The 25,015-nt window shown below is 36.1% G+C and overlaps 2 protein-coding genes across 2 annotated transcripts in view; one reads left to right on the top strand and one right to left on the bottom strand.

Annotated features, from left to right (window-relative positions):
* Positions 1–25,015, top strand: part of LOC142350815 (acetyl-CoA acetyltransferase B, mitochondrial-like) — a 406,383-nt gene that overhangs the window by 168,792 nt on the left and 212,576 nt on the right. The window lies entirely within an intron of this gene.
* Positions 13,758–25,015, bottom strand: part of LOC142351226 (uncharacterized) — a 55,740-nt gene continuing 44,482 nt past the window's right edge. Inside the window, exon 4 of the mRNA XM_075403361.1 lies at positions 13,758–14,327. Within this exon, the coding sequence (XP_075259476.1) occupies positions 14,037–14,327 (291 nt within the window). The 3' untranslated portion in view covers positions 13,758–14,036. The remainder of the gene's footprint in view (positions 14,328–25,015) is intronic.

The raw sequence follows: 25,015 nt of genomic DNA, 5'->3' as shown, positions 1-25,015 counted from the left end.
TAGTTTTGGGCCATTCTTGGACTGTTACAATCCAAAAAAAATCGGGTTGTAATCAGTCGGTCTTTTTTTTTTAAAAAAAAGAGACTTTTTTTTAATAATAAAGAACATAACATATCAAATCAAAGCTCAGGAGTGATAGGTCCAACCAATTCGCTTGCTAAACAGCTCCAGGCTAATGCATTTAGTTTTTTAATTGAAAGTTTATGGTCGTTTCTTTTTTAAAAATAATTGACTTTTCAATAAATAATGGCTTAATTAACTTTTCCTCTATTTTTTTTCTTAATTTGTTCAACTTCCAGCTTTGTGTCAGCAAAAAAGACTGCTTCTTCTTTCTACTGAGTTAACATTTATTCTCGGTTGCAGTTTTAAGCCTGAAATTTTTGTTTTCTGGCTTTGATACTACAAGATTTTAGATTTTTGTTTGTTTTGATATTTGCCAGTTTTTCACGTTTTCTAATTTTGTCACATTATCACATTATTGACAGTTCTCATGTCACCTTATTAGCATTCAAATTAAAGCACAATTGAACATATTAAAATCCTGAAAGATATAAATCATCGTTTTAATGGCCTCGACGCCTCTTTCTTGAAGAAATCATTTGATTTTTTTTAATTTTGTCTTAACTGTCATTTATACTTTGTCGTTTCGGTCGTATGAAATTTCCTGTATAGTGATAGCTTTCATTGGCTTTTCATGGAAGAATAGAAAAACCGATATTCTGATATTAGCAGATAGCTGATGGCTTTTATGACTTTCAAACCCATCGTTTTCCAAAATTAAAAAAAAAGAACTTTTTTAACTTCGCAATTTTGTTCTTTTTATGTTTCTTTTTGTTACCTAATCTCGTTAGTTGATTACAGGTCAAATATGACATTATGGGTGTCAAGGGAATAAAAGGGATTGGTGTCCCAAAATTTTTTTTTTAAAGATTTTGTTATGACCTTACTGGCTTCGACACCGCTTTCTCACAAAAAAAAATTAAATTAATTTGATTTTTGTCATATTTGACGTTCTTTTTGTAGACGCAAGAAATATTCTGGATAAATACAGGTCTCGAGGGTTTCCTTTTCATGAAAAAACGACGATATTTAAATAGCTCTTTTTGTAATTAATGCCTTTCATGACATTGAATGTAATTTTGTTTCGAAAAAAAAATTTAAAGTATTACATACTTTAGCACTTCGCTTTTTTGTCTACTTGTTACCTAGTCTTACTAATGAATGGCCACGTACTACATTATAGTTGTTTGAAGAAGGCGCAATCAAATATATTTTGAGTGCCAAAATTTGGCTTGACGGTTTTGACAGCGTTTTCTGGCAAGTTTCAATTGAAATTTTGTTTGTTATTTGTTGTTCTTTTTAGCCGCTCTAAAAAATGAATAAGGTCAGGTCCTAATGCCCTTCTATAGAAGCAGTGGTAATCGCAAATTTGTGGTAAAATTAATTTATTCCTAATGGTATTTATTAATTTGAAGTTAATTGTTTCAAAAAAATAAGTTAATTTTTTTTACTTTTCTGTGTTTGTTCTTTTTTGTATAATTGTTACCAAACCTTTTTATGGACTGGTCGCATATGTTTTCTGGTGATTTATAAGTTATTTTTGTTTAGTTTCAGGTTTATCTGACGGTATGTTGACTTTGTTATTAAATTTAGTTTTTAAGAGGGACATAAATTTTTTGATGTAATTAATGTTTGTTGTTGTTGTTGTTTGATTTTGCTGTTCGTTTTGACTCGCTTTCTTAATATTGACATATTACAGCAATCTAATGCATCAATTTTTACTCCACTGAGTTATTTGTTTTGGAGGTTATCTTATCGTTCATACAGAATTTTTTGAAAAAGACTTGGGCTTTTTTGGGATTCGCAAAAAATAATTTTTGGGTTTTTCTATCTGTTCCTCATTTGGTAGACAATTATGCCAAAATTGTGGATGGGCGGGGTCGGAACTTTATGTGCCATTGCACATTACCAAGCCGCCTTGTTTTGCCTCTAGTCTTTTATACTTGAGGGCAAAAACCTTTAAAAAACTTCTGAAAAAAATCGACAATACGATGACGAATAGAAAAACCGAAAAAAATTGCAGAAATAGAATACAATGGCTAAAAAATAAAAGTTAAAAATGTAAAAAACAAATGACAAATATGAAGAAGATTAGGGAACGAAAAATCGACACCTCTCAAAAATTACTACAGAAGAGTCTAATTTCAAAGTTTTTTCAACCGTAGATTCTCACAAGTTACATTTTTATGCATTTCACTTAAAAAAAGTCTACAAGAATGTGATCTCAAAGCGTTGATCCAAAAGATAAAAATGATGAATTGAAAAACGGTTAACTTGCATCTTAATATTGCAACTTCTTAACCATCAAATCAGTTTTAAATTAATTCAAAATGTGTTGTACACAATATATAGAGGTACCAGCACTCCTCTAGTTGAGTTATTTTAAGCAAAACAAAACAAAAAATACTTGAAAAAGCAGGACACAAAATCTTGCATTTTACTTCAAAGCAACGCGATTAGTAAAATAATGGGAGAGATGGTTTAGATAACCATGCGGAATGTAGATAACAAATTGACAAAGATAGTCAACAAATTGACAAAGAAAGTCAACAAATATGGAAAGATAACAAAAATGTTACCAATTTAATCCACCTTGATCAAAATTGTTCTTCAAAAACAATTTAATGTGCACAATTTGTTTATTTTAACACAAATAAGACCACAGTTAAGCAATGAGTACCACTTAAGATTCAATTGTTTAGGATTAAAACCTTTTCGATGCAGTTTGAAGACAACTGTATGTCGAAATCGGCGTTAGCTTGAACGAATGGTGAAAAATGCTGCAATTGAACCATTTTTCTTATGCCATTCTTGCAAATTACTTTCTTTATTTCACCTTTTGTTTACTGCAACTGTTTTATTGCAACTTTTTAGGAGAAATTTGTTATGTCATTTCTGGTTTTCTCTTTTATTGATTACTAGCGAGAAATGAAAATTTGGTTCAAACAAAAAAACTAGGCGTAGAATGAACTATGAGTGAATTGGAAAAGCCATTTCTAAAAAACTTCAAAAAGTAAAAAAAAAAAACAGAAAATCAATGGCGAAATACCGCATGTTTGCAGAAAACCACTACCAAAAATCGACTAAAGCGAAAAAATCTGACTAATTTGCAAACTTCGAGCATCAGTATATTGACTGCGTAAATAAATTTATCTTTTCACAGCAATTGAGCGTCCATACTCTTACTCCTTGACAGATCCAAATCGAAGTAGATTTGTATATTTCCGTGATGTCTGAGCATTTTCATAAATTTACTCGTTGCAAACTTAAGTTGTAAATTTCAAGATTTTCAAGAAACTTCAAAAAGCAATAGCAAGTTTTGAGTCTTTTGTGGAGCCCCACAATAAGTTTAGCACACAAAAACATTCCTATTCACCGCAGATTTTTAAAATAGTAAAGTCGTACGTGACAAAATCGATAGTAATTTTGAGATTTAGATGGCTCCATTTTTTAATCAAACAAAGCCTAATTTAAGTGGTAATATTTTAATGATGCGGTTAACAAGCAGGCTGTTAAAAATTTTGTAGTGATCAACTTAATTTTTTCAGTTTGGTGAGTTGATTGTAAGGCGGCCACCCTCGAGTTCATCTTTGATGAAAGTAGGAATTCTGCAATGCTTTTTTTCGCCGTCTTGCAATGAAAAATTTCAACGTCTTTGCAGTTTTAGTAGAACAATTATGTTCAATTGTTTGTCTAAGAAGAGACCATAAAATGGACTTTTTAGGATTCATCTAGATAGGTGGTCTAAAAAATGAGGCCTACTTTTAATGTCTCATTGATTAGCGTTTTAAACATAGCCGACTAACGTCGGGTGACTTGCTCTCAACGACCAGCGAGCGCTTCGCTTCGTCAGTAACTAGCCACGGTTTAGTGAGGCTGGTTTTAGCCTAAATGACGTGCCGTGAGGTGAGGGTAATAGACGATGACATCACATAACAGCAGCTGTAATGCGGCATCAACAAGAGTTAAGGAGAGAGATAGAGATAGTGTGCGAGAGATAAAACGTCAACGAGAAAGAGAAGGAAAGAAACCTCAACCAACACACACAAACACACACACACACACACAGCCAGGAATATTTTCCATGATGAGATTCGACTCTGCAACTTCTACTTTTCGAGCCTTGTTAGAAATAAAACCGTACAGAAAAACTGACAGAGCAAAATTCAAATGAAAAGTTTCCATTTTTTGCAGTAAAAAAAGAATTCAAAACCATTTTTTTGCGTCTGGAGCCCTGTCATGTAGCCCATCTGCAAGACTTAATAAGTGTTTTTTGGCCAGTAATGATCGTTAAACTCAGGAAAAGACAAAAATAATAAAAAAAAATTTAAAATCAATGGCAAATTTAAAAATTTTGCAAAATTCGTGATAATTACATCTTCAGAACCACTTCATCATCTCAAGAGACTATCCAGTATCCCTATTTCAAGCCTTTAATAGATTCACTGGTTCATAAAATATCCAGGAAACTTGGAACACAAAAATTTTTCAAAAATTTGAAAAAATTTAAATTTTATTAAAAAATTGCAACAACTTGATTCATTAAAACATTGATAACAATTCCATTAACTCCAAAAACTATGCAGCAGCTTATTATCAAACCTCGGAGGAGGTCCCTGGTGCCGGAAAAAAATTCAAAAATATTCTAAACTTGAAAAAATTGCTTTGAATTGTAATATTAAAATCTTGAAAAACATTCTATTACATCTGAAAACTATGCAGCAAATAATTATCAAACCATAGAGGAGATTCCTTGGCTCTTTGGCTCGAGAAACCTAAAAATTGACATTTTTTTTAAAAAAAACTTAAAAACTGCAAATTTTATTAACAAAAATTGCTACCATTTGTGATATTGAAAAGTTGAATACCATTCCTTGGCCAAAAAAGATTTTCCAGTGAGTTATTAACAAACCCTGACGGAGGTTTTTTGACCCCCGAGCCTAAAGAAACTGTATAATGATAATAAGTGTCACAAAAAATACTTTTGTCAAAAGAATGCTAAAATTTGGGATATTAAAGTTGAAAACCGCGTCATGGCCAACATATTTTTTTCAGTAACTTATTATCAAACCCATAAGTAGGTGTGATGGCCACTGCTCCGGACCAAATTTAATAACGTCAATGTCAAAAAAAGAAGAAAATTGCGATTTTTGTAAAAAAAAAAACGTTAAAATTCGTGATTTTAAAATGTTGAAAACCATTCCAATGCCACTAGAAACTGCACAGTAATCTATTAGAGGATGTTCCTTGACAGCTAGGGCTGATAAAACTCAAAAATGACAAAAATTGTCAAGAGGATTCAAAAAATTGTGAAACTAGATTAAATTTGCGTGTATTTACTTGGATTACCAAAACATATAGCTCTTGAAATGGTCATAAAAAGTGCAAAACACCTTTATCAATTTTAACTTGCCTCAACTTTAGACTGGTTCAACAGAAAAATCAATAAATGACGAAGAAACACAAAAAATTGCAACATTTTGGGCTCGAAAACTCCTAAAACTGACATTTTAACTTTTAACCTTCAATGAAGTGAGACAATAAAGGGAAAAAAGCAAGTGAAAAAGAGGGTGAGAAAACAAAAAGAAGTGAGAAAAGAAAATGAGAAAAGGAAGTGAGAACAGAAAGTGAGGAAAAAAAAGTGAGAACAGAAAATGAGAAAAAAATTAAGAAAAGAAAGGGAGGGAAAAAAGTGAGAAAAGAAAGTGAGAAAGAAAAGAGAGGAAAAAGTGAGGGAAGAAAGTGAGAAAAGAAAGTGAGAAAAAAAGTGAGAAAAGAAAGAGAAGAAAGTGAGAAGTGAGATAAAAAATGAGAATAAAGTGCGAAAAGAAAATTGAAAAAGTTAGAAAATTCTTAACAAAGTGAGAAATTGAAAGTGAGAAAAGAAAGTGAGGGAAAAGTGCAAAAAGAAATTGAAGAAAAGAAAGTGAGAAAAAGTGAGAAATTTGTGAAGAAAAGGAGAAATTGAAAGTGAGAAAAAAAATTGAGAAAAGGAGGTAAGAAGACGGTGAGAAAATAAAGTGAGAAACGGAAGTAAGAAGACGAGGAAAAAGTGAGAAAAAAAAGAGGAAAGAAAGTGAGAAAAAAGAAGAAAGTGAGAAAATGAAGTGAAAAAAGAAAGCGAGAAAAACAGTTGAAAAAATTGAGAAAACAAAATGAGAAGAGAAAGTGAGAATACGAAGTGAAAAGAAAAAGAGGAAGGAAATTGAAAAAAAAAGAAAGTGAGAAAAGAAAGTCAGAAGAAAGTGAGTAAAGAAAGTGAGAAAAGAAAGTGAGAAAAAAAGTGAGAAGTAGGTAAGAAGAAATTGGAAAAACGTGAAAAAAAGTGCAAAAAGAAAATGGGAAGAAAGCCAGAAGAAGTTGAGAAAAGAAAGTGATAAACAAAGTGAGAAAAAAATGAGAAAAGAAAGTGAGAAAGGAAAGTGAGAAAAGAAAGTCAGTAGAAAGCGAGAAAAGAAAGTGAGAAATGAACGTCAGAAGAAAGTGAGAAAATAAAGTGAGAAAAAAAGAGGAAGAGTTAGAAAATAAAGTGAGAAAAGAATGTGAGAAAAAAAGTGAGAAAATAAAGTGAAGAAAAACGTGCAAAACGGAATTGAAAAAAGAAAAAGAGAAAAAAATTTTTCATCTCCTGCATTGTCTTTTTGACAGTTGCCCTCAATCTATTTATCTCGGGGCAATTTCTTAACGCCGCGCTCAACTTTTTAAGTTTCTTTCTGTCAGACTCTCCGCTTTTTGACTGGCAGACAGAATAACTTGAGGCTGTCTGCAACCTTTCAATGTGTAGATAGGAGCGCTGTTAATCATTGAGCACACCATTGTTAACCATTGCATACAAAACGTTAGGCTGCAAGTTCAAGGACCGTTAAAATATGCGAAGATTGGCGCTTAAACATAGTGGTATAGCATGTATGCATTACGCTAGGCTGCATGTTTAAGGGGCGCTTAAACATGTGAAGATAGGCGCTCAAACATGGTGGTATAGCATTCGGGTTAGAACTAATATATAGATGTTGGAACTTTTTGTGTCATGCACAGACTTGTCCAAGACGTCTTGTTTTTTCATAATGCAAAAAGCGTAATTGGAAGACAAAGTGTTCAAGTAGGCAGTGTTTCGTATTGTGCCTATGATTTTGCGTCAAGACATCCAGGTCAGTCTATCTAATTTTAGGAGGCGGTTGTAAATTTCTGGATACGATATTATTGTTTATTATTCTATCGAGTTTGACTAAGAATACAAGCAAAACTGTCTAAGGGGATTACTCAATTTCTGAACATTTATAAAACGCAATATTAATAACTTGCTAATATTATCGAACAGTTATACTGTTGATTAACGCCGATTGACTCAGATTTACAATGAAATAAGCATTAAGGAAACGTTTGCAAGCATATCGATACAAATTTTGCTTAATAATAATATATATTTTGCATTAGCAAAGTCAGATAGAGATTCAAAGTTTCGTTAGGAGGAATAAATTTACACATAGCACAGTGTTCTTTCAATCAAAGTACTTTATTCATTCATTACAGGGCCAAAGCCTTAAAAATAAAATAAAAACTGGTACTCATTTCCTATAAGAAGGTTCACATTTTGTAATTAGCACTGACGAGGAAGCGTAGCCCAATTCTACCATTATGAGCATGCAATTAGCGCAAAATTTTATTGTCTGAATTTCATTTCATAGAGCTAAATACCAAAAGTTGAAAAATTCTTCAAAAAATGGACCAAGTCAAATTAGACATATTAGCGGACCTGAAACAACAGAGAAATAGAATAACAAAAGCCATCTATCAACGAAAAGCATTCCTCGCATCAAAGGAAATGATAATAGAAGCAGGAGAAATTACTAAAACAAAGAACAACGCACAAGCAGCCTTAGCCCTAAAGATGATCATCAAAGGGAATGAAAGAACAAAGAAACAGAAAATATTTTTAGAAAAAATCACTAAACACTTCGAAATGTCCAAGGCATTCGATACTGTTGACAGGAAAAAGCTGATAGACATACTGAGAAAAAAAGGTATCGACGAAAAAAATGTCACCATCATAAAACGCCTACTCAGTCAAACGACTAAAACAAACAAGGCACCGATGCCCAAACATTTGGAAGATGCAGACGATGTAGATTTCATCTGTGAGAAACTTGAAAACGCACAGGAAACTGTCCAAATTGCCACAAAAGTCCAGGAAAAATTCAATCTCCAAGTCAACTAATCCAAGATCGAATATACTATCTATCACAAAGACACAGACCTAGGATTCACAAAAAAGCTGGGAACAACACCAGATGAATGTGCAGAATACCACAGAAGAAAACAACTTGCAGCAATGGGCTTGCTCAAATACAGAACAAATTGGAAAAATCGATAAATCAACGTGGACGACAAGATGACCATCTATAATGTATATGCGAGATCGATTTTACTATATAATAGCTCGACATGGGTTGCAAACAAGTGTGCTATCACTAAATTTGATTCATTCCATAGAAATCAATTCAGAACATGTCTAGATACACAATATCCTAAGATAAAAAAGAACTGTTACCTGTAATACTTAACCAAACAAACACCAATTTCAGAGACAGTTGCAAGAAGTCGAAAAGCCCACCTAGGACACGTATTGAGACGACAGACTCCAACAAGATATCGTCGAGTATATTGTAACGGCACCACCCGTGAAGAAACCATCAAATCCCCGAACATCATAAAGACGTACAACAACGATCTCGGAACAAAGGAATTCAGGAACTGGTATACGATGGCGTTGGCAAGACCATTGTAACAATCAGAAGTTGCTTTGAACTGAACTGAATTTCATTAAGGGACTATAATAAACTATGGCGTAAAAATTAGTTAGAAACACGTTCATTTTTCTTACTCTTGCCCCAAAACTACTCATGGGGAACCCAGTTGTGGATACCAACTTTTTTGAAGCAAACTTGAAGTGAATTCGCTTAGAGTACCTAATTTCAACACATGCTAATACTCAAATTTTAAACGTGGGTCATAAAAATAAGTGATAAAATTGAGCAAATTTAGTCAAGAAATCCGACATTGGCCAGGTAGAGTTGAAACACGTATTAAAAGTCTAGAGAGCAATGTTAAAATACAGGGAGCACAGGAATTATATGTAATGTAATCAATTGATTTTAATGAAAGTTCTTTATAAGTTCTGATTGAGCTGAATTTCGAAAGCGGCATTTTTGTGAGTTTCTCAAGAGTGAATGTACGTAGACGTTTCGTAGATTGTAATTAACAACTAAAGTCAACATTGAATATGAACAACAAAGATTATCCTGTCGATCATTGGGAGATCCAAAGAGATCTTAAGAGATTTATCAATTATCATCATCACTGTTTTAATAAATTGCATTGTGTACAGTCAAAAATTTAATAAACAGGATTGCTATTTTATCCGTTAGAGCGAGAGGTCATTATTTGAAGTTTCTGAACATCAATGCAAAGTCAGAAATTTTAGATCAATCAATCAGCTTAAAGATTAATTAATTTTTTAACTTAAGTTATTTAATTTTTAGTTATTATTAAAATTCAAATAGTGACGGCAGGTGTTAGCATTATGAAAACTGGCCCTGTCTATACATGTGCAAAATTGTTTAAGTATAGAAATATACACATGAGCACAACAAACTCAACAAAATTTTGTTAACAAATTAAGAGCGATAAAATTGGATTGTGTTGTTGAAAGTCAACATAGCAAACATCTACCAACCCGGGTTGAATTTTTCCGCCCAAAGTGATGTAAGAGTGGGGCTGCAATGGGAGGATTTTTTAGGGAAATGCAACTCAAAACTCTTACGTCTTTTTGGGCTGCATTGGGTTTCCAAGGGGGGTAAAATGGTGTAAGAGCGAGGGGGTAAAAGACAAAATAAACACCCACTCTTACGTTTTTTGGTCTGCCAAGGGGTGTAAAACGATATAAGATTTAGGGGGTAATTTGTATTTTATCCCCTCACTCTTACACCATTTTACCCCCCTTCGCAGACCAAAAAAGCTGTAAGAGTGGGGTGTTAATTTGTCTTTTACCTTCTCACTCTTACACCATTTTACCTCCCTTGGAAGCCCAATGCAGCCCAAAAAATGTAAGAGTTTTGAGCTGCATTTTCCAAAAAAATCCTCCCAGTCAGCCCACTCTTACATCATTTTACCCCCCCCCCCCCTGGCAGCCCAACTCTTACATCATTATACCCCCTCAATCTTACATTGTTTTAGCCCCCATACCTGAAAACTGCCAGTCTTGAACCCACAACCTCTGTACCCTCAGCTGCGTCGCCTTACCCTCCAGACCATCAAAGCTTGTCTAACTCTTGACGGTCTATACATATGAATAAAAATTGTTAGAATTGCCCCATCTGAACAAATTACCCCCTCACTCTTACATCGTTTTACCCCCTCAGAACAAATTACACCCTCACTCTTACACCATTTTAACCCCCTTGGCAGCTCAACTCTTACATCATTTTAACCCCTCTGGACAAATTACCCCCTCACTCTTACACCATTTTACCCCCCTTGGCAGCCCTGACTCTTACATCATTTTACCCCCTCTAAACAAAATACCCCCTCACTCTTACACCATTTTACCCCCCCCCCTGGCAGCCCAACTCTTACATCACTAACTCATCTCTGAACAAATTACTTTCTCACTCTTACAACATTTAACCCCCCCCCCTTCGCAGCCAAACTTTTACATGGCAATTTCAGTCATGGGGGTAATTCCTGAAAAGTCCTCCCATTACAGCTCATTGCAGCCCTCTTTTACATGGTAATTTCAAGCAGGGGGGTAATTCCTGAAAAGTTCTCCCATTGATGCCCATTGCAGCCCACTCTTACATGGCAATTTCAGTCAGGGGGGTTAATTCCTGAAAAGTCCTAACATTGCAGCCCATAGCAGCCCACTCAAACAGGACAATATCAGTCAGGGGGTAATTCCAGAAAAGTCCTTCCCTTGCAACCCATTGCAGCCCACTCTTACATGGCAATTTCAGTCATGGGGTAAATCCTGAAACGTCCTCCCATTGCAGCCCACTCTTACTTGGCAATTTCAGTCAAGGGGATAATTCCTGAAAAGTTCTCCCATTGCAGCTCATTGCAGCCCATTTTTACAAAGTAGTTTCAGTCAGGGGGTAATTCCTGAAAAGTCCTCCCATTGCAGCCCATTGCAGCCCACTCTTACATGGCAATTTCAGTCAGGGGGTAATTCCAGAAAAGTCCTCCCATTGCAGCCCACCCTTACATGGCAATTTGTCAGGGATAATTCCTGAAAAGTCCTCCCGTTGCAGCCCATTGCAGCCCACTCTTACATGGCAATTTCAGTCGGGGGGGGGGGGTAATTCCTGAAAAGTCCTCCCATTGCAGCCCATTGCAGCCCACTCTTACATGGCAATTTCGGTTAGGGGGGTAATTCCTGAAAAGTCCTCCCATTGCAGCTCATTGCAGCCCACTTTTACAAGGTAATTTCAGTCAGGGGGTTAATTCCTGAAAAGTCCTCCCATTGCAGCCCATTGCAGCCCACTCTTAAATGGCAATATCAGTCAGGGGGTAATTCCAGAAAAGTCCTCCCATTGCAGCCCATTGCAGCCCACTCTTACATGGCAATTTCAGTCCGGGGGGTAATTCCTGAAAAGTCCTCCCATTGCAGCCCATTGCAGCCCACTCTTACATGGCAATTTCAGTCAGGGGATTAATTCCTGATATGTCCTCCCATTGCAGCCCATTGCAGCCCACTCTTACATGGCAGTTTCAGTCAGGGGGATAATTCCTGAAAAGTCCTCCCATTGCAGCTCATTGCAGCCCACTTTTACAAGGTAATTTCAGTCAGGGGGTTAATTCCTGAAAAGTCCTCCCATTGCAGCCCATTGCAGCCCACTCTTAAATGGCAATATCAGTCAGGGGGTAATTCCAGAAAAGTCCTCCCATTGCAGCCCATTGCAGCCCACCCTTACATGGCAATTTCAGTCAGGGGGTAATTCCTGAAAAGTCCTCCCGTTGCAGCCCATTGCAGCCCACTCTTACATGGCAATTTCAGTCAGGGGGGGGGGGGGGGGGTAATTCCTGAAAAGTCCTCCCATTGCAGCCCATTGCAGCCCACTCTTATATGGCAATTTTAGTTAGGGGGTAAATCCTGAAAACTCCTCCCATTGCAGCCCATTGCAGCCCACTCTTACAGGGCAATTTCAGTCAGGGGGTAATTCCTGAAAAGTCCTCCCTTTGCAGCCCATTGCAGCCCACTCTTACATGGCAGTTTCAGTCAGGGGATAATTCCTGAAAAGTCCTCCCATTGCAGCTGATTGCAGCCCACTTTTACAAGGTAATTTCAGTCAGGGGGTAATTCCTGAAAAGTCCTCCCATTGCAGCCCATTGCAGCCCACACTTACAAGGCAATATCAGTCAGGGGGTAATTCCAGAAAAGTCCTCCCATTGCAGCCCATTGCAGCCCACCCTTACATGGCAATTTCAGTCAGGGGGTAATTCCTGAAAAGTCCTCCCGTTGCAGCCCATTGCAGCCCACTCTTACATGGCAATTTCAGTCCGGGGGGTAATTCCTGAAAAGTCCTCCCATTGCAGCCCATTGCAGCCCACTCTTACATGGCAATTTCAGTCAAGGGGTAATTGCTGAAAAGTCCTCCCATTGCAGCTCATTGCAGCCCACTTTTACATGGTAATTTCAGTCAGGGGGGTAATACCTAAAAAGTCCTCCCATTGCAGCTCATTGCAGCCCACTCTTACATGGCAATTTCAGTCAGGGGGGTAACTCCTGAAAATTCATCCCATTGCAGCCCATTGCAGCCCACCCTTACATGGCAATTTCAGTCAGGGGGTAATTCCTGAAAAGTCCTCCCGTTGCAGCCCATTGCAGCCCACTCTTACATGGCAATTTCAGTCCGGGGGGTAATTCCTGAAAAGTCCTCCCATTGCAGCCCATTGCAGCCCACTCTTACATGGCAATTTCAGTCAAGGGGTAATTGCTGAAAAGTCCTCCCATTGCAGCTCATTGCAGCCCACTTTTACATGGTAATTTCAGTCAGGGGGTAATACCTGAAAAGTCCTCCCATTGCAGCTCATTGCAGCCCACTCTTACATGGCAATTTCAGTCAGGGGGGTAACTCCTGAAAATTCATCCCATTGCAGCCCATTGCAGCCCACTCTTACATGGCAATTTCAGTCGGGGGGGTAATACCTGAAAAGTCCTGCCATTGCAGCTCATTGCAGCCCACTTTTACAAAGTAATTCCAGTCAGGGGGTAATTCCTGAAAGGTCCTCCCATTGCAGCTCATTGCAGCCCACTCTTCCATGGCAATTTCAGTCAGGGGGTAATTCCTGACAAATCCTCCCATTGCAGCCCATTGCAGCCCACTCTTACATGGCAATTTCAGTCAGGGGTGTAATTCCTAAAATTCCTCCCATTGCAGCCCATTGCAGCCCACTCTTACATGGCAATTTCAGTCAGGGGGGGGGGTAATTCCTCAAAAGTCCTCCCATTGCAGCGCAACTCTTACATCATTTTACCCCCTCTGGACAAATTACCCCCACACTCTTACATCAATTTACCCCCATAGACAAATTACCCCCACTCTTACATCAAAATGGGAGGATTTTAGGGAGGACATTCGACCCGAGAAGAAAAATTATATGAGATGATCGCACCCCCCCCCCCCCACACACACACACACACACACTCGCAAACACACACATACGCACGCTCGCATGTGTGAACAACATCTGAGAACCACTTCAATTAGTTCCAGTCATATCAGTTCGTCGTTGTTCTCAAGGTTATCAGTTATTGGAGAATAGAGTTACCAAATAAGCGGGATACACTTTCTTAACAGCAGCATCTACAGGAACAACGATATCAGAAGAGAATCGTTGCTGCTGTTGTTGTTGTTGTTGTTGATGTTGTTGCTGTTGATCTTCATGCTCAACTGGTCTCATCTTATACCTAGATACGAGATTTAGCCCACGGAGGTGATTAAGTGTTGCTGATCCCTCGATGCTCTTGAGCTATCGGTTTGTAGTTCACTATGCGGAATCGGAGAAGGCTTTTGTGGAATCGGAGGTGGAGAAGGCCTTTGCCAGTTGATACGATCCCCTCTTTTCTCTTGAAAAGAGGAGATCGTAGTTGCGTGATCACCCATACACGCAATTGCCACTATTACATGTCCAATCCGGTTTTCTCTCATGCACTCTCTCATTGACTTTTGTCCATCCCGTACGAAAGCGATTCCTCCTCCTCTCTGCATTACCTGTTTTATATAATTAGTGTCTGTTTAATTGTGATCAAGAGAAATATGCTTGTTTTAATAATCCAAGCTACCACGAGTGAGGTGGTAGAAATATGACTCGACGATTATTGTCTTGGACGGGGTACCCTCCCAGACGTTAAATACACGACCTGATTACACTTTTTGTCACCTATTTTTGTCTGAAGCACAGTTTTCGTCGCGTTTTTCGAGTCATAGTCGCACTACATCGAATCGTTGCATTGACACGCGTTGCGTCGAGCTAATTATCACTACGAGTCGTAGCAAATTTTTTTAAATCAGGATTATCTGGTCATCGCTAATTCTGGATACCCGGTTCATACTTCCACCACCTCACCCCGGATACTGGAATTGAATATGGTCGGAGTAAAATCAGTCAGGTGTGAATAAACGAGATCATGAATTTAATTTTCAAACTTCATTCATTTATTGTTCCGACCCAACATGAGGGGGGAGGAACCATATACTCAAATGGGTTTTTTTGTTCGGTCAATTTTGACCGATCGATATATTCATCGTAGAGAAAAGTAAGTGGTACCTTTTAAAAGCTCGTCCAGCGTAGAATTCGTAATTAAAACAATTTTCTTGAATTTTGCTCTTTTTTCGAGGAGTTATCGAGGTTTAACTTTTGTGTGAACACGCATATTTGGCATCAAACTGTTCACTTTTAGTGTATTTTTAGTTCAAATTGAGATTTTTTCTATAAACATAAAAACTCAAAATTACGTCTCACGCTTCAGACAAATGAGGCCCAATGAACAAAAAATTCGTTTTCAACGAATCGCTCATGTTTTTTTTTTGGCTTTGACTGTGAGTTTTTGTAATTTTGAAGGAAATTTTTGAGATCCTACTACTAAAGTTTTGTAGTGCTATGACATAGAATTGTTAATTATAAGTACAATAAGCTTCCTAATGAGCCTTAAATTAACCCATCTAGAAAATTTGGGCAGTTTTCATACAAATTGTAACAAGATCGCTGACAATTTTTCAACTCTTTCTTCAAAATTTTCCAAAAGAGCTTTCTCAGTTTTTATGTGTTTTTTATGAAACTTTGTGTCATTTTTTCGACGAAAACGCGCAATTCTTTCGCTAGAGATGCCGTGAGCCTGTTATATTTCTTTGGTATTGTTTATTTGGATGCAATTAGTGTAATAGATTTCAAGCTTATTTAACTTGTAAAATTAAACATCCCAATGTAAACTGGATGAACTTCATTCAATTTCACAGTAAAGATTGACAATTATTCATTTTCCTTCTCTTTTGTGTTTAACGCAAGTTCAAAGTTAATCATTGCTGAACAAACGTGTGAACATATTCCATTTCGAAACGACCTCGACGGAGTTCGTCAAATTTACATTAGGATATCTGGTAAGTAACATACGTATAATCTCAAATTCATAAGTAGATAAAACCAATAGCCAAGAAGTTCAATAGTATAAATTTTTGCTCGAAATTTTGATTGCAAAATAGATTAATTTTGTGTCAAAAATTGAATATTCCCTTGGCAAAACTAGAAGGTGCCAAGTGAATTTTGACGTTCAAAAAAATTCCGCTGAAATTGGATAAATCAAATTGCAACAGCCTACTCAATTGTAAAAACTACGTGGTACCCAAAAGCTACGTAGTCATTGAACCTTTTTAAGCGCTACAGACATCAAATACCACAACATACAAGTACAAGTACAAACATAACACAATTCGAAACAACAGTGAGACCTCGATGGAGTTCGTCAACTTTAAATTGGGATGTCTGGTAAGTAACATACGTATAATCTGATTTTCAAAACTGACAAAACCAATAGCCAAGGAGTTCAATAGTATAAATTTTTGCTGCAATATAAAGTAATTTTGTGTCAAAAATTGAATATTCGCTTGGCAAAACTAGAAGGTGCCAAATAAATCTTGACGTTCAAAAAGATTCTGCTGAAATTGGATAAATCGAATTGCATCCGCGTGCTCAATTGTAAAAACTACGTGGTACCCAAAAGCTACGTAGTCATTGAACCTTTTTAAAACGCACTACAGACATCAAATACCACAACAATCTGAGTTTAAATCAGCTCTCAAGTGAGCAGTCCATATTTTTTTTGATATCTTGCCAAACAATTGTACAGTTCTAAGACAAGTTTGTAAAACCATCGCAGACAATTTTTCAACTTTTTTGTCAACGTTTTTCAAAGGCGATGTCTCAATTTTTATGTTTTTTTTTTCATGAAATTTTTTTCAATTCCAAGAAGAACCCGCACAATTATTTCGCTAGAGATGCCGTGAGCCTGTAATATTTTTGCTATTGTTTATATGAATGCATTCTGTGTATTAGTTTTAAGTTTATTTGCTTTGATTTTATACTGAAGAGCAAAAATAAATTATTACGCCCTATTCTAACAAAAAAATCAACTTTTAGGTCCATATTAATCCAACTCAAAATTGGTTTATGAAAACAAATCTTAACCCTATTGACTCCCTACATTAGTTCTCTCGCCAAACCTGAAATTCGGAAAAAAAGCAAGTTTCACCTACCGAAAATCCCAATGTAGAGATTAAAAATTTATCACTTTTTTATCTCTAATGTTTAACACAAATTTAATCATTGTGGAACAAATATGTAAATGTAGCGCAATTCGAAACAACTTTCCTTCAACGATGAAACTTCGATGGAGTTCGTTATTTTTACATTAGGATATCTGGTAAGTAACCAACGTATAGTCTGAATTTCATTAGTAGACAAAAGCATTAGCAAAGGGCTCAGTATTGTAAAATTTTGCTCAGAAATTTGATTGCAGAATGGAGTAATTTTGTGTCCAAAATTGATTTTTTGTTTCACAAAACTAGGGGGTGCTAAGCAATTTTTGACGTTCAGTACAAATTCATGAAAATTGAACAAGTTGGTTCACAACAGCGTGGCATAGAGTAAAAGCTACGTGGTACCCAATAGCTACGTATTCCTTAAAGTTTTTTAAAAATACTCCACAGACAACTGATTTTATAATATTTTGAGTTTAAATCAGCTTTCAAGTGTTTCAAAACCCGTTTGTAGCAACAAAGTCGACAATTTTTCAACCCTGTTTCTTCAAAATGTTTCAAAGAAGCTGACTCAATTTCTGTTTTTTCAAAGAAACCTTGTGTCATTTCCTCGAAGAACGCGCGCAATTCCTTTGCTAGAGATGCCGTGAGCCTTTTATATTTTTTGGTATTGTTTTATGCATGCAATCTGTGTATTAGATTTTAAGCTTATTCGCTTTGACTATATACTGAGGTGCAAAACTAAATTAGCAGGTTCTATTTTAACTAAGTAAACAATCAACTTTTCTGTCTATACTGCTCCGACTCAAATTTTCACCATTGATTCCCTACATTAGTCCTCTCCTCTACCTATGAAATTCAGATAACACGCAAGGTTCACTTACCAGAAATCCCAATGTAAAGTGGATGAACTCCGTTAAAGTTTCACAGTAAAGATTAAAAATTTATCACTTTTGTTCTCTCTAATTTTTAACGCAAACTTAATATTAATCATTGTTGAACAAACGTGTAAAAATGGCACATGTCGAAACAAATTTTTTTCAACGACAAAACTTCAATGGAGTGCGTCAGCCTTACATTGAGATATCTGGTAAGTAGCCTACGTATAGTTTTTATATCATAAGCAGACAAAACCACTAGCCAAAGGCTCAATTAATTTAAATTTTGGTCAGAAGCTTGATTGCAGGATGGAATAATTTTGTGTCAAAAATTGAATTTTCGCTTCGTAAAACTAGTTGGTGCTAAATGAGTCTTGGCGTTCAGTTTTAATCCATGAAAAACGAACAAGTCGAATTGCAACAGCGTGGGAAACAGTAAAAGAAGAAATCAGTTTCACGAACTGTTCTGTGTGAGTGGAGAAAACGAGAATGAAATCCCGTTCACAACTGAAACTTTCAAGCACTTGTTTTTGCCTTAGCGAATATCAAATGTTTCGAGCTTTAAAACGCTTAAAGAGTAAAATTGTGATGTACGTAGCTTTATGGTACCATATTGTACGCTTGATAGAATTACTTTGGGCTATATTTGAATCTACGTTAAGTATTTTTAATTTTTGAGACCTGTAGCCACGTGTTCTAAGAAGTAATTTTAGCTGCAGAAGTTATCAAATTGCTTGCTTCTTTTTTAATTGATGACTTGCATTTTTTGGAGACTTTTTACAGGTGCCTTAAAAACTTGCTGATTGTATAAACAAGATTTTGCTACCTGTTGTCATAAACGATTGCCCGTCGTGTGTCAACTATTACTGGGAATTTGTAATTCTGGCAATCAGAAACATTTCTTCGAAATTCTAGTTTCTAAGTGAGTTGATATGCTGAGCTAAAGAAGTAATTTAATTCAAAATTTTTTAATTGCGTGTCTGAATCTGGCAGAGTATTTTGGTCCGTCAGGATAGAATTGAAGGTTCAACAATTCTTTATAGCCCTTATTGGAACCAAAATGCATTGGAAACTCTTTGGTTTCACATTTGAATTAAACAAGGAAATTAAGTTGAGTTGAAAATCGGTGCGAAATCAGTCAGGTGTGAATAAACGAGATCTTGATTTTAACCTTTAAACTTCAGTCATTTATTGTTCCGACCCAACATGTGGGGGGAGGAACTATATACTCAAATTGGTTTTTTGTTCGTTCAGTTTTGACCAATCAATATATTCATCGTAGAGAAATGTGTGTGGCATCTTTTAAAAACACGTCCAGCGTAGAATTCGCAATTAAAAACGTTTTTTGAATTTTTGTTCGAGGAGTTATCGAGGTTTAATTTTTTTGTGTGAACACGGATAACAGGGATCAAATTGTTCAGCTTTAGCGTAATTTTTGTTCAAATGAAGATTTTTTCTATTAACCTACTAACCCAAAATTAAATTTGACGCTACAGACAAACGAGCCCCAATGAACAAAATGCTCATGTTTTTTTGGCTTCGGTTCTGAGTTTTTGCAATTTTGAAGGAAACTTTTGAGATCCTACTACTAAAATTTTGTAGTGCTATGACATAGAATCGTTAATTATAAGTACAATAAGCTTCCTAATGAGCCTTAAATTAACCCATCTAGAAAATTTGGGCAGTTTTCATACAAATTGTAACAAGATCGCTGACAATTTTTCAACTCTTTTTCTTCAAAATTTTCCAAAAGAGCTTTCTCAGTTTTTATGTGTTTTTTATGAAACTTTGTGTCATTTTCTCGACGAAAACGCGCAATTCTTTCGCTAGAGATGCCGTGAGCCTGTTATATTTCTTTGGTATTGTTTATTTGGATGCAATTAGTGTAATAGATTTCAAGCTTATTTAACTTGTAAAATTAAACATCCCAATGTAAACTGGATGAACTTCATTCAATTTCACAGTAAAGATTGACAATTATTCATTTTCCTTCTCTTTTGTGTTTAACGCAAGTTCAAAGTTAATCATTGCTGAACAAACGTGTGAACATATTCCATTTCGAAACGACCTCGACGGAGTTCGTCAAATTTACATTAGGATATCTGGTAGGTAACATAAGTATAATCTCAAATTCATAAGTAGATAAAACCAATAGCCAAGAAGTTCAATAGTATAAATTTTTGCTCAAAATTTTGATTGCAAAATAGATTAATTTTGTGTCAAAAATTGAATATTCCCTTGGCAAAAGTAGAAGGTGCCAAGTGAATTTTGACGTTCAAAAAAATTCCGCTGAAATTGGATAAATCAAATTGCAACAGCCTACTCAATTGTAAAAACTACGTGGTACCCAAAAGCTACGTAGTCATTGAACCTTTTTAAGCGCTACAGACATCAAATACCACAACATACAAGTACAAGTACAAACATAACACAATTCGAAACAACAGTGAGACCTCGATGGAGTTCGTCAACTTTAAATTGGGATGTCTGGTAAGAAACATACGTATAATCTGATTTTCAAAATTGACAAAACCAAAAGCCAAGCAGTCCAATAGTATAAATTTTTTATCCAAATTTTGATTGCAAGACAGAGTAATTTTGGTGTAAAAAATTGAATATTCGCTTCGCAAAATTAAAGGGTGATAAGTATATTTTGACAATCAATACTTCCATGGAAATTGGATAAATCGAATCGCAACAGCTTGCTAAACAGTAAAAGCTACGTGGTACCCAAAAGCTACGTAGTCCTTGAAGTTTTTTAAAAAGCGTCTCAGGCATCAAATGTTACAAAATTCTGAGTTTAAATCTGCTCTCAAGTAAGAAGTCTGTAAGCTTCTTTTTTGATGTTTAGCTAAAAATTTCTACAGTTTAAAGAAAAATTTGTAACAACGTCGCAGGTATTCTTTCAACCTTTTTTCTTCAACATTTTTCAAAGGAGCTGCCTCAATTTTTATGTTTTTTTTTCATGAAATTTTTAGTCATTTCAATAAAGTGCGCACACAATCCCTTCGCAAGAGATTCCATGAGCCTGTTATGTTTTTGGTATTGTTTATATGAACGCTTTTTGTGTATTAGTTTTCAGTTTATTTGCTTTGACTATATACTGAAGAGCAAAAATAAATTATTACGCCCTATTTTGAAGTAAAAAATCAACTTTTCGGTCCAAACTACTCCAACTCAAAATGGCTTTTTGAAAACAAATTTTAACACCATTGACTCCCTACATTAGTTTTTTCACAAAACTAAGAAATTCAGAAAAAAACAAAGGGTTCACTTACCAGAAACCTCAATGTAAAGTGGATGAACTCCGTTCAAGTTTCACAGTAAAGATTTAAAAATTATCACTTTTGTTCTCTCTAATTTCGAAGCAAACTCAATTTTAATCATTGTTGAACAAACGTGTATTCTTGGCATATTTCGAAACAACTGTCCTTCAACAATGAAATTTTGATGGAGTTCATCAATTCTACATTAAGACATCTGCTAAGTAGCCTAAGTAAAATTTGAATTTAAAAGGCAGACAAAACCAATAGCCAAGGGCTCAATTATTTAAAAACTTTGTCAAAAATTTGATTGCAGGATGGAGTAATTTCGTGTCAAGTTTTGAATTTTTGCTTCGTAAAGCTAGGTGATGCTGAGTGATTTTTGACGTTCAGAATTAATCCATGAAAATTGGACAAGTTGAATTGCAACAGCGTGGCAAACGGTAAAGAAAAAATCAGTTTCACAAACTGTTCGGTGTGAGTGAAGAAAACGTGAATGAAACCCCGTTCAGAACTGAAAGTTTCAAGCGCCTGTTTTGGTCTGAGCGCGAATCAAATGTTTTGAGCTTAGAAAACGCTTAAAGAGAACAATTGTTGTGTACGTAGATTTATGGTACCATAGTGTACGTTTGATAGAATTATATTAGGCTAAATTTGAATCTACGTTAAGTATTTAGGATTTTTAAGACCTGTAGCCGCGTGTTGTAGGAATTAAATTTAGCTGCAGAAGTTATCAATTTGCTTGCTTCTTTTTTAATTGATGACTTGCATTTTTTGGAGACTTTTTACAGGTGCCTTAACAACTTGCTGATTGTATAAACAAAATTTTGCTACCTGTTGTCATAAACGATTGCCCGTCGTGTGTCAACTATTGCTGGGAATTTGTAATTCTGGCAATCAGAAACATTTCCTCGAAATTCTAGTTTCAAAGTAAGTTGATATGCTGAGCTCAAGAAGTAATTTAATTCAAAATTTTTTAATTGCGTATCTGAATCTGGCAGAGTGTTTTGGTCCGTCAGGCTAGAATTGAAGGTTCAACAATTCTTTATAGCCCTTATTGGAACCAAAATGCATTGGAAACTCTATGGTTTCACATTTGAAATAATCAAGGAAATTAAGTTGAGATGAAAATCGGAGTGAAATCAGTCAGATGTCAATAACCGAGATCTTGATTTTAATTTTCGAACTTCATTCACTTATTATTCCGAACAAACATGTGGGGGGAGGAACTATATACTTCAATGGGTTGTTTGTTCGTGCAGTTTTGACCGATCGATATATTCATCGTAGGGAAATGTGAGTGGCATCTTTTAGAATCACGTGCAGCGAAGAATTTGTCATTAAAAATGTTTTTTTGAGTTTTGTTTTTTTTCGAGGAGTTATCGAGGTTTAAATTTTGTGTGAACACGGATATTCAGCATCAAATTGTTCACTTTTAGCGTAATTTTTGTTCAATTGAAGTTTTTTTCTAAAAACCTATTAACCCAAAATTACATTTCACGCTACAGAAAAATCCAAGAAAATTGGACAAGTTGAAAGGCAACAGCTTGGCAAATCAGTTTCAACAACTGTTCTGTGTGAGTGGAGAAAACCAAAACGAAATCTCGTTCGAAATTAAAAGTTTCAAGCCTTTATGTTTGCTTCAGCGCAGATCAAATATTTTGAGCTTAGAATAACGCTTACAGAGCGCAATTGTGCTGTACGTAGCTTTGTGGTGCCATAGTGTACGTTCAATAGAAATACTTTGCGCTGTGTTTGTATCTACGTTAAGCATTTGTGATTTTTAAGACCCCTTAAACGGTTTGCTCGTCATATGTCAGCGATTGCGCAGAATTTGTAATTCTGGTAATTAGTTTCGTACGGACTGGATATTTGTCATTAGAATATCCATTACTGTATTTAGTTCTGAGTTAGTTTTTCCTCGATATCAAGAAATGTTCATTTAGTTAATTTTTGTCAACAGTCATTTGATCATCATTTCACATTTGTTCAGTTTGTAGACAGGAAATTGTCTGTTCATGCATATAAACAAGTACTGATTTCCTCTTTCGCGCGTGATTAACTCATGCTCTTGTCAACTTCCTCCCAATCTCAATTTTGTTTAATTCTTAATTCACTCTTCGCATTTGCACTTAAATGAATTACTTGCAATTCAATTTATTCAACTGGTTTTCAAAAGTAAACTTAACAGCCGAATGGGCATTCGCGTCGCAAATAAACAATTCTTAAAATTGAATTCAAATTCAATCTTTGAAGTTCGACAATCGCACCGCAATTGCCAATTCAACTACTAGATATACAAGTGTGGTTCAATTGACCAATAGTACAATCAGAAAGAACAACATGGCGCAGTTAGCAGTACACTCTTCGAAGATTGCCCCCACACTTCAGCGCTTTCTGGGAGAAGCCAACTATTACACCACTCCTTTCGTGGGACAAATGGACGCAAAAATAGAACTTGGCCTTGATGGCCAAAGAGGGGATTCAATTGGAGACATTGCTCAACGGACCACCCACAACGGTCGCATATCCCCCAGAACCTGTGCATATCCACAAGAAGTGGTGCGTAAAAAGCCAGTGGAGAACTATACCCAGGCAACTGAACGTGATAGAAAAGTTCGCAATCAACAACTAAAGTCGACGTGGCAAAACAATTATAAAAAAGATTGACCAGATCGGTATTTTGTGTGACGATAAACCTTGGGACATAGGGAAACAGAAGGCGTCATCTCTTCTCTATCTCTGTATTGGGACAGAAGACCGTAGAATTTTCAAAAGCAAACATCCGCACTTCATCATAGAAAAAGAGCCTATGAAAAAATTTTGGTGCGTGATGGAGGATTGTTTTATGAAAAATAGAAAAATAACTTATGACCGTTTCGTTTCCTTCTCCCAAAAAAACAAGTAGAATAAGTAGAAAGCTTCTATAGACGGCTCATAAATAAATTGCAAAATTTTAGCTTGGGAGATGAAGAAACAACACTAATTCGAGACACTTTCATTCTCAATATGTTAGACTTTGATACTCAAAATGCACTTCTTAAGGAGACACTGTCACCAACAAAAGCTCTTGAAATTGCTATTCATGTAGAGATGGGGGCTGAAAAACACCAGAAGATCAGCCCACACCTTAAAACAAAAGCTCAGTCAATAAAAATCGTTAACAATTTCCAAGGACGCAATCGCACCACGAACTACCAGCAACAACGAAAAGACTTCGCTCGCTATCCAACTAGGCCTCAAAACTATCAATACACCAGCATTTGCGCTAATTTGCACTGGAGTCATACTCATCGTCAAGATCGTCATAGTGTAAGAAATTTTTCAACTGCGGAATTATGGGTCATTTTTTGAAAGAATTATGGGTCATTTTTTCTCAACTTGAACAAACGAACGGCAACCAGATTGATACAACCACCACTAAAAGTGATGATAAAGAATCTGTTGACTACATAACTAGTAACCAACAACTCTATGATCAAGTGTACGACTCTATTTATGACAGCAATTCCAATGATTATGTGGCAGCCATCTCTAGTGATGCTGCAAGTCAACTCTAACCGCTTAATGCAAAAATCCAATATGGCAAAATCCTCGCGAACTCGATGATTGACTCAGTCAGTGTGTGCAGTCTATCACAAAACCTTGGCTAATAAAATTCTCAAAAGTACACCAACTGCACGATGGATCACCACTAAACGAGATAAAGATCTGAAAACATTTTCTAATGAATCCATAAAAGTCCTGGGCAAAATTGCAACTAAGGTCGCTACAATGATTGGACCTGCGAGGATGCCTGTTTAACAGTTATAGAGGATGGACACAAGCTCATCATTGGAAGAGACTTTTTGAGTAGCCTTGGATTGGCAGTGGTGCAACAACAAGCAAAAAGTGGTAATTGCGTTAACAATATTGATACTTCCATGTGAAAAATAAAACAGACAATTGCGTTGCAATTTCCCCATTTGGTTTCAAGAATTAGCCTATCCAAGACGCATGTAGTTAA

This window comes from Convolutriloba macropyga, chromosome 12, assembly GCF_964194025.1.
Source record: "Convolutriloba macropyga chromosome 12, txConMacr16.3, whole genome shotgun sequence".
Taxonomy (NCBI): Eukaryota; Metazoa; Xenacoelomorpha; order Acoela; family Convolutidae; genus Convolutriloba; species Convolutriloba macropyga.
The sequence above is the reverse complement of the archived record's forward strand: the minus strand, read 5'-3'. Positions and strand labels throughout refer to the sequence as shown.